This window comes from Brachyhypopomus gauderio, chromosome 9 (genome assembly GCF_052324685.1).
Source record: "Brachyhypopomus gauderio isolate BG-103 chromosome 9, BGAUD_0.2, whole genome shotgun sequence".
NCBI lineage: Eukaryota > Metazoa > Chordata > Actinopteri > Gymnotiformes > Hypopomidae > Brachyhypopomus > Brachyhypopomus gauderio.
In genome coordinates this window covers 17,812,698-17,826,786 of record NC_135219.1, presented here as the reverse complement: position 1 = coordinate 17,826,786, position 14,089 = coordinate 17,812,698, and the positions used below count along the sequence as shown (strand labels likewise).

At 40.4% G+C, this 14,089-nt stretch overlaps 1 protein-coding gene across 1 annotated transcript; it reads left to right on the top strand.

The window, feature by feature from the left end:
* Nucleotides 1–9,538: 9,538 nt before the first annotated feature.
* LOC143522519 (uncharacterized) lies at nt 9,539–12,697 on the top strand. Its single transcript, XM_077016229.1, has 3 exons — nt 9,539–9,644; nt 11,015–11,077; nt 11,267–12,697. The coding sequence occupies exons 1-3, from the start codon at nt 9,611–9,613 to the stop codon at nt 11,905–11,907; spliced, it is 738 nt and encodes a 245-aa protein (XP_076872344.1). The 5' UTR covers nt 9,539–9,610; the 3' UTR covers nt 11,908–12,697.
* The last annotated feature ends 1,392 nt before the right edge of the window (nt 12,698–14,089 follow it).

The following is a 14,089-nucleotide window of genomic DNA, read 5'->3' as shown; positions in this document are numbered from 1 at the left end:
TGAAAGCAGATTCTCTTCCACTCATCTGCACAATGAACATCTCGCCTGACAAGCCACTTGTGGACTCCATCTTTGGGAAGGTACAAGTTGGCAGTGTACTGTCCTATCAACAACCACCACCTCCATCTGACAGTGTTGTCATACATGAGGATGCACCCCCATTCCCGAGTCTGCCACTAGATTGTTACCATCTAAGCCCACCTGAATATTCATTTGTGCCAACACACCAAGAACAGCTACACCTAAGCTCACTTTCTGTGACCTTGTCACAGTCACACCTTATTGAGGAGGCAACAAGATCCCAAAGTGCTACACCTGAGTGGCATTCACTTAGGAGAGAAAGAGTGACTGCCTCACATTTCAGAGAGGTGAGCCACGTTAGAGGTCCAGGTGCTGCAGAAAGCCTGGCAGAAAGGATAATCCGAGGGACACGACAAACAGCACACATGAAGAGAGGACTTGAAATGGAAACGGGCCTTAAAGGACTATGCAGTTCTGAAAAACTTGAACTTGACCAAGTGTGGGCTAGTGATTCATCCAGATGCATCTTGGCTGGGTGCATCACCTGATGGACTTGTATATGACACACTTGAGCGTCCATCATTTGGGCTTGTTGAAATTAAGTGCCCAAATGCACAAAGCTATGTAGACTGCAAATTCCTCAAAGTGGCACAAGGCCTACACAAAATGAAGGAGAGCCATTGTTATTATTGGCAAATCCAGTTCCAGTTATTGATTACTGGTATGCAGTGGTGTGATTTAGTTATCTGTGCCCATGATGATATCTTTGTGCAGCGAGTTTACAGAGATAGCAGTGTATTAGAAGAGGTGAAAAGGAGGTGTGACATGTTTTTCTTTAACACTTACATGCCAAAATACCTCTCTATGACCAAGCAATAGAAAATCATAATGAAGACATGAACTCATGAACAATTAAAACAATTTCAATTTATTCTGTCAATTGTATTACTATTGTATTCATTAATTTTTTTTACAAATACAGTAAAAGTTAAGAAATACATAATGTTGTATTGTGTTGTGTCAATTTTACATATAAAAGTGAAAGCATTTTATACAATTAATCATATTGCACTGTACCTTAACATTGCAGCCAATATTTACAGACTAGCATGACCTAAAGCAGGGGTCGGCAACCTTTTTGACTCGGAGCCACAAAAGCAAAATAATTGGAAATTTATTTCAGTGACGATGACATGTCACTCAAGCAAAGCGAAAGTAAATACCGGACATTTGTGAAATTCCACCCGAACATTTTTTAAAGTCTCAAAAATAATATACGTTAATTAAATACTCATTAATTCAATTCAAAAGCTGAGCCGCATCAGAGGGATAAAGAGCTGCATGCGGCTCCGGAGCCGCGGGTTGCCGACCCGTGACCTTAAAGGGATCATTTTAAGGTTAGAGAAAAAAGAAATAAATAAATCACCATAATTCACATTACATCATCTGTCTAATTCTGGATTGACACGGGTGAATAATGTATTTGCTTATATTTTTCTAATTGTTTAGATGTCGATTGTCAAACTGTAAGTGGATTAAATAAAATTGGATAAATTATATTATATATATTTATGTTTTAAGAATATTTTTAGGCCCTCTGAGAGTATATGTATATATATATATATATATATATATATATATATATATATATATATATATATATATATACATACGGTCTCTGGTCTCAACACAGCTCCCTGTCAAATACTGCCCACTAGTGGGACAGTGATGTAGTACAAGTGACAAACTATTAAAAAAAAAAACATACATTGCATAAAATTATACACATAATCACCATTAATAGGTTAAAAGCAGGAATGCTTAGATGTATAATAATTTATAGCTATAGTAAATTATATATGCTGTTTCAGTGTGCCTAAAAATACACCATTCAAGTGTGTGGATTATAGTTCTACTGTAAATTAAACATAGAAGTTATTTTTGTTGTATAGTCAAAGTCAAATTTATTTATATAGCTTTCACAACACGTCACAAAGCAGCTTTACAATCGTATGGGTCCAGATCCCTAATGAGCAAGCCAAGGCGACAGTGGCAAGGAAAAACTCCCTATGGCGGTGGGGATTAGGAAGAAACCTTGGGAGGACCAGGACTCAAAAGGGAACCCATCCTCCATTGGGTGGCCCGTTTGCACAAGTCCGTGGTGCGCAGGCTGGTTCTACAGATAATGTTTAAAGAGAGGTTTAAGGAAATCTCTCTTATTATTTGAGTGTTTGGAGTTGATTTAAGTGCTTTAGCTAATATTACTGTCATTTAATTACCCTCGCATAAGACCCAAAAACAAACACAAAAAGCAAGAACAAATGTTCAATTTAACCCACAAGCACTTAGTGTTGTGCTGAAGTCCTCCCTGAGGCCGGTCTGCAAAACCACACCCACTCAAAGGGGGCGTCAGCTCTGGCTGGGCTGGCTGGGACTGGAAGGCTCAGGTGGTAGTGCGTTGTGACCTGCTCTCGGGCAGGTAGAGGACCATCTCTAGAGACACCAGCACATTGAATTCAAAGGCGATCTGCTCCATCCTGCTAATGTGGAAGCTCTCCTCCAGCTCCTGCAAAGAGCAGAGACAGTGAGGGGCGGAGTTAGTGAAGGACCTGGAGCGCTCATTCTGATTGGCTGAGCTTCATGGGAACATGTGTTTGGAATTCAGTGAACAGAGCTCCAGAGCATGATTATACTTAGATATTATTGAAGCCATTTAATGAGAAACCTAACAATATCTCGCAGCAAACCGCTTCTTTGTGTATATTAAAATAATTCCGATATTAGCATTGTATACATCATAATAATAATAATACATTTTATTTAAAAGCGCCTTTCACAACACTCAAGGACACTTTACAAGAAATAAATAAAACAAATTAGGGAGAGAACACAATACGCACCAAAGGACATAAAACATACAATAGACAATAAAGTAAATTACAGGGAATAGGCTATTTTGAACAGGTGAGTTTTGAGTCTAGATTTAAAAAGAGGAAGAGAATCAATTTTTATGGATGTCAGGTGGGAGGGAGTTCCAGAGTTTGGGAGCAGAGCGACTGAAAGCTGCTTCCCATGGTACTCATACGAGCAGGAGGCACAGAGAGATGAGTGGAAGAGGAGGATCTGAGCGAGAGGGAGGAAGATGCGATATTGAGAAGATTTGAGAGATATGGGGGGACAAGATTATGGATGGCCTTGAATGTAAAGAGACAGATTTTGAAATGTATTCTATATTTAACAGGAAGCCAGTGGAGTTGTTGAAGTGGAGTTGTTGTAATGTGTTGGAATGAAGGAGTTTTAGAAATAATACGAGCAGCTGTATTCTGAACCAGCTGAATCTTATGAAGGGACTTATACAGAAGGCCAAACAGGAGAGAATTGCAGTAGTCAATACGGGAGGTAACAAGGTTATGAACAAGTATAGATGCAGTATGGGGGGTGAGGGAGGGGCATAGACGGTTGATGTTACACAGATGAAAAGATGCAGACTGGGTTATATTACTGATGTGCGAGTGAAAGTATAAAGTGCTATCTAGGATGACACCCAGACTCAATTGGCATGGAGAAACTGTGAACTTTAGATATTGTAGATTTTGAACCACAGAGCAACATTTCAGTTTTATCACTATTAAGTTTTAGGAAATTAGATGCAAAACAGGTTTTTATTTCTGATAGACAGTTTGAAAGGGATGAGCGTGGGAACAGGTGCCTGGTTTACCAGATAAGTAGAGCTGGTATCATCTGCGTAGCAGTGTAAATCAATATTATATGAGCCAAATATATTGCCAAGGGGCAAGAGGTAAATGATGAAAAGGGGTGGCCAACCCATCAGAGACCAAGAGACACTTTTTTTTTACTAAGAGCTGATTAGTTTTACCATCGTTTTTCATGCAGTTCATAGTGCTAAATATTAGAGCCTTTACTTTTACTTTCAGTACTTAAGTACATTTGAAGGCCAATACATTTGTACATGTGTGACTGTGTGTGTCTTTTGATGTTCAAAAAAACAGTTGTGTGAGTGTGTGTGCATGAATGTGTGTGTGCTTGTATGTCCAGTGTTGGATGGTGCCATAGACATAATATACATAGATGCTTCACGGACTGACACCGCCTATTGGCGCTGACGTAACAGGTGGCCGCCATATTGGATGGGTCTCCCTTGCGCTCCAAGTACATATATTTGTACTGAAAAAGGAGTATAACAGTGTTCTCAAGTCTCACGCATTGAGCGTGTGACATACGCATCTTACCGTCTTCACACGCTCTCACGCCACACTTCAGATTTCACACGGCGAAAAAAAAAATCTAGTTTATTTACCTCTGATCCATATATATATGTCGCCCTCCACTGGCGATCGATCGCGAAATACAACAACAATGTTCACCACCCCCCCGCCCCGCTCAACAACTTACGTTCGCCACCCACTCTCACACTCTGAAATGAATTCAAAACTTGAGAGCCCTGAGTATAATATAACTATAATAATCACAACTCTGCGAATCTTTACCCGATTTTCACAGTTTGGTTTGTTACAAACAGCAGAGATGTAGTTATGACACAGGACACTGTTACACATTACATACACAATAAATACAGTTTGCAAATATATTTGCAAATAAATTCTTTAAAAGTCAGACAAAATGATTTTCTCAATTTTTTTTCACATTTTGTCTCTCATAGTTGAGGTCTACCTATGATGTCAATTACAGGCCTCTCATCTTTTTAAGTGGGAGAACTTGCACAATTGGTGACTGACTAAATACTTATTTTCCCCACTGTATGACACACTTACTTACAACTATTTGGAAAACAAAGTATAAAGACACCAGTGCAGTAGCATGTTGGACCTCTGACCAGCCAACAGCAAAGCAGTTCTTCTGTTTAGCTCGTAGCTTTGACAAAATGTTACTGTGTCTCACGCAAGAAAAAAATGGTGCATCCACTGCTCCCCACTAGCCAGTGTAGTGCTTGTGAATGTACCTCTTTAGACAACAAACTTCATAAAATGATGAGGCAGGTCTCATGAGATGTAAGATGAAGAACTGCTACTTAATATGCCTCAGGGAAATATTGCTGTGTGACGAGGGACCTGATGAACCTGTGGGGTTCTCAGTAGAGAAGATCTGCACCTTCAAGTTCCTTGACATAAAGAGAACCTTACATGGACCATTCACGCTGGTCACGTGGTGCAACATCATCTCTTCTATATCAAATGCCATCAAGGTAACTAAGAGTCTGGACTATAAATGGTTTTAACTAGCTTGTCTCATTAATCAGACTCATCATCATGTCCTCTGGTAATTCAGCACAGCGTCATCAGTACAGAACATTTTTGCTTCCTCTTATTATTATATTAGTGCTTATTATTATATATTAGTGCTTCCTCCTGCCTGATTGCATTTAGACTTATTCGTGAGTTTTTTGTAAAATTAAATCTAAAGGCATTTTTACTTATTTTTATTCTGTGTGTGTTTTGCAGCAAACAGGGGTAAGCAGAGAGTTTAAGGGTATTTCCATCAATACGGATGGCGTTTTCAGGTCATCTGATGTTTCATCTTTTGAGATTTGTGTAACCCTAACACATCACTCATTTCTCAGAAAAACACTGAACCGTGTTTGGTCTTTATTTTGCTTTTCTGCCTCTTTCTTACTCTCCATCATGTAGGTCTCCAGTGCTTCTCCCTGGAGTAGAGACCACAGACAGCTGGACAGAATAAGGAGCCTTAACAAGAAGTGAATCAGGAACATCGTTTTGTTTTTTAATTGCAAGGGAGTCATATTGTCTTCTGGTTTACTTTCAGTGTTACTCATGTAACCATTATTAGTGAGTTACAGGTTAACATGTCTTAGGTTGAATGTATCCAGTATATAATTTGAGGGATTCACTATTTTCCTTGTAAACAATTATTCATGGGCCAACCAGTCAGTCATGTAATGTGCATAAGCAAAGGTTTTTGAAAATAATCTACATGAATAACTTTTGAAGGATGATTTTGTCACAAATTGTGACAATATCCCATATTTGATACATCGCCCTCCAGAAATATTGGCACCCCTGGGTAAAATATGTTAAAAGCCTTTAAATTATTATTTTATTAATTGCAAAAGCATAACCTCACTCTGAAAAAATTAGAAAAAAAGCAACCTTCAACTCAAGTAAAAAAAATAACCTGGCAACTCACATCTCTATTATCCACTATTATTTACGTTATATATGCTACCATTGGGCATAGTTATAAGCAAACATGGTGTCAATTTTCACTGCTATGCAGATGACACCCAACTTTGCAATTCAGCCAAACATGAGGACAAATCCACATTAGGAAAAATTGAGGCCTGCGTAAGAGATGTTAACTGCTGGATGTCGCTAAACTTCCTCCAACTTAATAGTGACAAAACTGAGGTTCTCCTTCTGAGCCCAAAGGCCGCAAGACAGAAAATACCAGATCTAATGCTAAATCTGGCAGACTACCCCATTACACCTGGCTCAGTAGCCCAAAATCTTGGCATCCTACTGGACTATGAACCCCCACATCTACTATGATCACATGCTGGCTTCTTATTAGTTCCAATAATTAATAAGGTAACAGCAAGTAGAAGAGCCTTTTCTAATAAGATCCCCCAACTAACTGGACTGTGACACAGTCTCAATCTTTAAGTCTAGGTTTAACATTTACTTATTTAGTTTAGCAGTTGGTTGACAGTGTAGTGGATGGATGCCAATGTCTCAGGATGCTCCCACGTCTGTGTTAATTTCTGGTTCTGCCCTTTTAGCTGGGCTGTAATAATTTAATGCTGGAGTTGCTGTCACACTCCAGAAATGTTTAAATGTCCTCTGTCCCACATATAGTCCCATGCACAGCGAATCGCCCCTGTTTCTTTTCCAATTGGCTGCCCTCCTACCCGAGAAATATTGAGACGCGGAGAGACAAGCCTTTCCTGCTATCCCCCCTAAGCCAGCCACCTCCTGCCTACCCAGTTATGAGGAAGGATCAACCCACTGCCCTGGCTCCTCTCACCACCCCGAAGTCCCCCCTGCTATGGCTGTATTTCCACAGTCCTGGACTACTATTATTGACCATCAAGAAGTGTAGGGCTCTTAAGAATAAGATTAGAATTATTTATCATTCACATCACTTCTTCTTTTATGTATGTCTCTAATTCTCTAATATTGTTGTCAGAGTGTTGTCATGTTAACATCTGTTGAATGAGCTAAACCCATATATGAGTTGAACCCCTCCCTGATTGGGTCTGGAGTGGTGGTGGTGTGATTTGTTCTGTTTTCAAGCACCAGGAAAATGCACACATGCATCAGTCCACTACAACCACAGTTTGCTGCATGAATTCCTGAACAGATGACGAACCACATGCAGAAGGAAAACCACATTCCAAAACAAGGGACACCAGCCTTGAATTACTTCCTGCAGCACACCAATATTCCAGAGTTCAGAGGAGCTATAATGAAGAAAAAAATATTTTCATAACAACCACATCCTAGGCCCCATACACTACCCAATTAAGCCAGCCTTAGATCAGCTGACTGATTCAACTTAAAACATAAATATTTTTATATTCATAATTTGGAGAAGAGGTTGATCATGACAAGATCTCTGGGTATGTATGTCTTTGATCTGATGCAATCGTTTAGCCTACGTGTTCATATAACAAGAATAAAATGATTCTACACATTGTACATTCAGCAATTGCTACATTTTGTGATGTTTTGACAACATTGATCAGTAAGACTAAATGCTGAGGTCCCTCTCGAAGATAAAAATTTGTTGGTATATAGGCCCTCAACAGAGAGTCAACCTAAAGGTGATCATGGAAATGCTGTTAATTACATCTGTGATGTGATGTAAAATGTAGTTTTCCAATGTCTGTGAGCCTTGGGCATTAAAGGCAGAATGCAAAGACTCAAGAACACCTGAGGGTGTGAGAAGTCCTGAGAGGGATTGTGTTATTGTCATACTGTGATATGGACAAAAGCAAGCTGTATTGAGAGAAGAATCTCAGGGAGAAGTGCAATGTGTGGTGATGACTGTAAGATGTAAGATGACTGACTAGAGCCAGATTGTTTGTGGAGATTGAGGTTTCAGCACCATGGACAGCAGGGACATGTGGCGTGAAGTGCTGCCAGAATAAACGTAACTCCTAGTTACAGATGGAATGATGAAGTCACAACAGAAGTTAATGGTAGTCTCTCCAGTCTAATACACTAACACACTGAAACAAAGCATTGCAATTTCTGGTTGTAAGTCCTTGTCGAAAGCATAGTGAAACATGAAAATACAATTGAGGGGATATTTTTGTTAAACGGGGTGCTAAAAAAATTGTATTATGCTAAGCAATGTTTTAATATATTGTCTAAGAACAATTTACAAACATTTTTCAGTTTGAGCTGACAATGTTGGTAACTTTGAAATTATTTTTGCTAGTTAGCTAGCTATCAAAATATTGATGCTACAAGCTAACAGAAATGACACAGCCATGTCTACTAAAATCACCAGCTACATGGGCAAATATTAAACTATTTACAATTCACTCGTGCACTTACTCACTGTTCCTCTTATAGAATAATTTATTTAGTTTGTTTAATAGGGAATTGGCCAGTGAAACGCCCCCTCAGAATAAGGTTCCCAGAGTCAAGCACCACTGCCGTACCAGCAAAGAAGAGCGTCACACCGGTTGAGCACCAGAGTCTCTAAATCACGCGCAGTAGAAATGTTAATTGTTTACTCTTTAAATGTCGTGAGATGGAAACCATAACCAAACTACCCTAACTACTTCACAGAAGAACTATAAGAATTATTTACTGCACACACAAATCAACTTCATATCATTAAACATTGGAGCATTTTGTTATATTGTATTTTGTATTTTATAAAAAGAATAATCCACTCGAGGCCGTGCGCTATAGGGATTTTATACAAATTAGTTCCGACCTCACAATCTGATTGGTTTAGAAGTGTTCTAAGTGTTCTAGCGTTTGTGAGAACAACTGAACGCACTGGAACTGGCTCGAAATGAACAAAATAGAATTTGACAAAGTGGGCTACAAAGTGTTTCATGGACTGGCTCTTACAAAATGACTTTAAGGTCAATTTGGGAACATTTGAAAAGGCTGAGCTTAAACTTAATACTTAGGCAGTTATATGGCTCTATCTGCACTACAAAGGGTGAGCTTTACAGTATCAGCAGCTGTCTTGTAGTTAATCATTATTTTATTTTTTAGGTAGGCCAGGGAACTGTTCAGTTCACTTGTTGTGGAACTACTTTTTGGCGGAAGACACAGTCCGTATTAAAGCATATTCATTATGAATGTCTTGAATTTTCTTCATTTATTTTGTAACAAAAAATGATTTCGAACTAAATGTAGGCTTACTGTTGCCATGGTAATTAATCAATAGAACACTTGAGCACTGTTCTGTTGATAAATTACTATGACAACAGTAAGCCTACATTTAGTTCGAAATCAATTGTTGCGTCAAAAACGCGCCATATAAATGTTATTCACACGTGTATATCTACAAACAGAACTTTCTCACCTCAAAAGTTTGTACTTTTGATTAAGATTGTGTTTTCGATATGAGTTTTGATGACAACCACCTTTTGTACACAGGTATAGTGAGACTCCATTTCACGTATTCTTCTTTTGTAAAATGACAAATACAGGGTTGCCAACTTCTGAACTTCACTTGGAGTGAGATTTGAACTTGGAGGGGGGGTCGAGTGTAAATTATTGACGGGGTTGCGAACGTAAGTTGTTGACGGGTGGCGGGTTAAATTGTCACCGGGCGGGGTGTAAAACGGATACAAATTAAGTATTATATCGCGATCGATCGATCGCCAGTGGTTGGCGCCAGAGCGAACTAGTAACTCATTGAATCATATGGATCAGAGGTAGAGTCCTGCACCGGGTCGGGTAATATGCTGAAACGGGTGGGTTTTACACATACCGCAATTTTACGGGTGGGTATGCGGGCGGGTAAGTTAAATACGGGTGGGTAGCACATGAATATGTGGTCATTTTTAGTAGGCTTTTATTTGCTACGTAATGAACATAGTGTTACCTTTTGCCTGATTAGCGCCTCCCGATGGTGGTGGCGAAGCTCAGGGGAGCTTACTTATACCGTAGCTCCGTTGGCCAGAGCGGGCTGAACTTTACTCTTCACCCGTTCTGGGGTAATACCCAAACTTCGGTTCTTTTCCAGCGGAAACATGAGCAGAGGCTGGTTATAACGCAGTACCGGGCATTTATTGTAGCTTGCTTGGTGGTTTCAAAGCTAAATGGGTGGCCGTGCTAGAACAAAGAAAAATGAGGAGAGAGAACTTAGCGTGCTGCTCCCACCACAGCAGATAGGAAACTACTACCACTGTGAACCTATGCGATTTTATTTAGTTGTTATACTGGCATTTGTTCCCTCTCGTTTTGCATTGTGTTATGGCACCGGTTGGCTACATACATTTTCTTGCGTTTTACCAGTTGCTACTTTTAGATAGGAATAGCCTACTGTTCCTGCACCGCAACATTAGATTTTATTTTGTGTTGTACTGACGTTTTTTCAGAGGCGCATTGTAAAATAAAGTGCTCTATAGCAATACTTTCGATTTGTGTGATTTTTCACGGGTACGGGTGGGTAATGGGTAAAATATTAACGGGTCCGGGCGGGTACAGATTTAACTTTGAACCACGGGTTCGCGGGTGGGTGGGTGCTGTACTCTGCGGATATGGGTGGGTGCGGGTCTCAAAAAACGGATCCGTGCAGGACTGTTCAGAGGTAAATAAACTAGATTTTTTTTCAGCGTGAGAAATCGGATGTGTGGCGTGAGAGCGTGTGAAGACGGTTAAATGCGTGTGTCTCACGCTCAATGCGTGAGAGTTGGCAACCCTGCAAATAGTAATTCTTATCTATTAAAAAAAATAAGTGTCCTGAGAACTGTTGTAAGATGACTGGATATAATTTAAGAATCAATATAATTTGTGAACAGGAAATGGACTATTCATGGGTAACCCTGTCCAGAACATTCCAGTCCATCCTGTCAGAGCTGCTGGTAGGTTAACATTTCTTACAAAGCCTTAATAATAACATTACAAAGATCAAAACTGACTAAGAAACACATATCCTAAGATGCTAACTTTCAATGTAAATGTTTTAAAGTATATACGTTTGTATTCAACAATGCATCCACCTTAAATTTGTGAAAACACAATATTACAATGCCAGTATTTCTGTTGGATAGGACACATCCCAACATTTGGAGGTGTGGTTCCCCCACTGGTGTCTCCGTGGACGTATTATGGGAATTACCCACAACCAAACCTGATGGTTCTAGGAGGACTCCCCCACTCAGCCTTTGGCCAGAGTCAGCAGCTCCAGACCATGCCCAGCCCACAGAGCACTTTTGTCCCACTCAGGAAACAGGAGGAGAGCAGGACAGACCAGGCAAAGCGTAAAATAAGTTTTGATGTGTATGATCCTGGGAACTTTGAAGCCAGACTCAGAAAGATGATAGAGGAAGAAGGGTCCTGCAATTCACCTCAACATAAGAGATTAGGTCATAAAGACAATGACTGGACCACAGGAAAGGACGTCACAGAACTCGGAGTCCCTAAGACGTCAGTGATGGTGGGAGACCCTGAATCATCACATGCACACAGCAAGAGGAAGAGGAAGGCCAGCAGCCAAGAGAACAACAGAGAAGATTTGAGATGTGAGAGTAAGAGTCCAGTAGAACATGAGAGGAAAGATGCAGGGAAGAGGCAGATTAGTAAGAGAAAGAAAGAGAAAGGTGCCAATAATAAGAATGAGAGTAAAAAACAGAGAGTAAAGGAAACAGGTCACCTCAGGAACATCCGCTGCCACAAACGCTGGGCCCACTGAGGTGAGCCAGACAAGTAGAAAGAAACTTGTTCAACAATTGGCGCAGTCCATCCAGGTTTTCCATGAGCTTGGACCCAAACCAAGTAAAGGTGACTCAGGTGACAAAAAAGGCAAGAACCTGCAGACACCAACATCATGGAGAACTTGTGCGGTAAAGGACTCACCTGGACTGGGAGGCATGCATGAGGAGAGCACTCAAAAAAACACAGCACAGGAGAGAGCTACACCCTCTCCGGCAGGAGAGCTTCCAATATGCTCGAAGCAACTGCATCTCTCAAACCGAGCTGTTCGGGGTAGGCCAAATATTTCCAAGATCGTGGCCTTCACAAGAAAATTGAAGAACAGACTGAGAAAAAATCTCCAGAATCAGTTGGTCCGACGCATCAGGACGCGGCCCTTTCCAAAGTCACACAGCAAGACCACTTCAGCCACTGACTGCTCCATCATTGTTGTTCCCAATCAGGGAGAAGAGAAAGACACCACAAAGTCCACCACACTGCAGCAGAAGGTGGAGGAGAAAGAGACCACAATGTCCATCACACTGCAGCAGAAGGTGGAGGAGACAGAGACCACGAGGTTGACCACATTGCAGCAGAATGAAGCCAACGGGGTCCCCCTTAAGAGCCTGCAGCACAACACCTCCCCTACCAGAGATGACTGGTCTTTAATGGGCTTCATGAACCGCATGGGCCTAAAGACCAGGAATCAGTAACTCCAGGAGTGACTTCACCTTCTATACGCAAGAGTAAGTGGAAAAAAATGGGGGCAGACAGCTGCTTTGTTATGACCAATGTAGTTCTTACAACTAACATTTCTCTCATCCTACACATACTAAGACTTTCTCATACTTTGTATTAGCAGCATAATTCAAGGATGTCTTTTCAACACTGGAAGGTGCTATTTATATGGCTGTATTATTAGCAGCGTAACAGTCAAAGGCTGCTTATATAAAAACTCCCCCCTTCCAGTATCTTACTTTTTGATTCGTTGTCACCCTGTGACCACAGCAATGGCAGAGAGGGCAGTTACGCAGCTGACCTCGGAGGACAAGACTGAGCAGAAGATCCAGTTACGGCGACCCAAGATCGAGAGGCTGAAGCTTCGTGGCCAAGGCCTTTCTCCGCCCCTCCCGGCCCTGTCGCCTAGCACCAAACTGCCCGCCCTCAAACTGCCCGCTCTCAAGCCGTGAGCACCGTCCACATCAATTCCACAGCTTCAGATGTGGACGCCAGAATTGTCTTTTTATTATTGTTCTTTTTTTATTGTATAATAAAAACAGTGCTTGCAATGGTATGATTTTGGTACAGTTTATTTCTAGATTGCAGATTGCAAACTGGATTTCTAGACATTCTTATACTGAAATATGTAAATATACAGAATTTATAAATAAAGGCAAGTCTAATTTATATATAATATATAAAAATATAATATCTAATATATAAAAATGTATAATTAATATTAATTCTAACAATAAAGGAATGTTCTAAATAATAAAATAGTACGAATTTCAGTAAATAGTGCATATTTACTCTCGGAAACGAGAACCAGCAGGCTTGCCTGAAACGCTACTCCCACATGACGACAAGCTCAATTTAGGAAAAATTGAGGCCTGTGTAAGAGATATTAAAAGCTGGATGTCTCTAAACTTCCTCCAACTTAATGAGAACAAGACAGAAGTTCTCCTCCTGGGCCCTAAGGCCTCAAGACAGAAAATTCCAGATCTAGTGCTTAATCTCGCAGACTACCCCATAAGGTATGAACCATTTTAGGACAGTTCCTGAGAGTCCAACCCAGTTCTCAAGTCTATCTATGAGAATTTTGTGGTCAATGGTGTCAAAGGCAGCGCTGAGATCGAGCAGTAGTAGAACAGACATGTTTCCTGAGTCTGTATTTACCCGAATGTCATTGATAACCCTAATGAGTGCAGTCTCAGTACTATGATTAGGTCGGAAGCCAGACTGAAATTGGTCTAAACAGCTATTTGTGGACAGAAAGTGCATAATTACCTTGAAGGGTAGATTAAAAATTGGTCTATAATTATTCAACAAGTTTGCATCTAGAGTTTTCTTTTTCAAGATAGGCTTCACAACTGCAGTTTTTAATGCACTCGGAAATACACCTGACATGAGTGAAGAATTTACTATTGTCGTAGAAATTTTCTGGAAATGGATGAGGACTCAGA

What these genes read in the sequence shown, in the direction of transcription:
- LOC143522519 (XM_077016229.1), top strand. Translation starts at nt 9,611, where the DNA reads ATGAGTTTTGATGACAACCACCTTTTGTACACAG. An exon ending in CAACCACCTTTTGTACACAG is followed by an intron (nt 9,645 to 11,014) that starts GTATAGTGAGAC and finishes ATTTGTGAACAG; the next exon opens with GAAATGGACTATTCATGGGT. An exon ending in CCATCCTGTCAGAGCTGCTG is followed by an intron (nt 11,078 to 11,266) that starts GTAGGTTAACAT and finishes TCTGTTGGATAG; the next exon opens with GACACATCCCAACATTTGGA.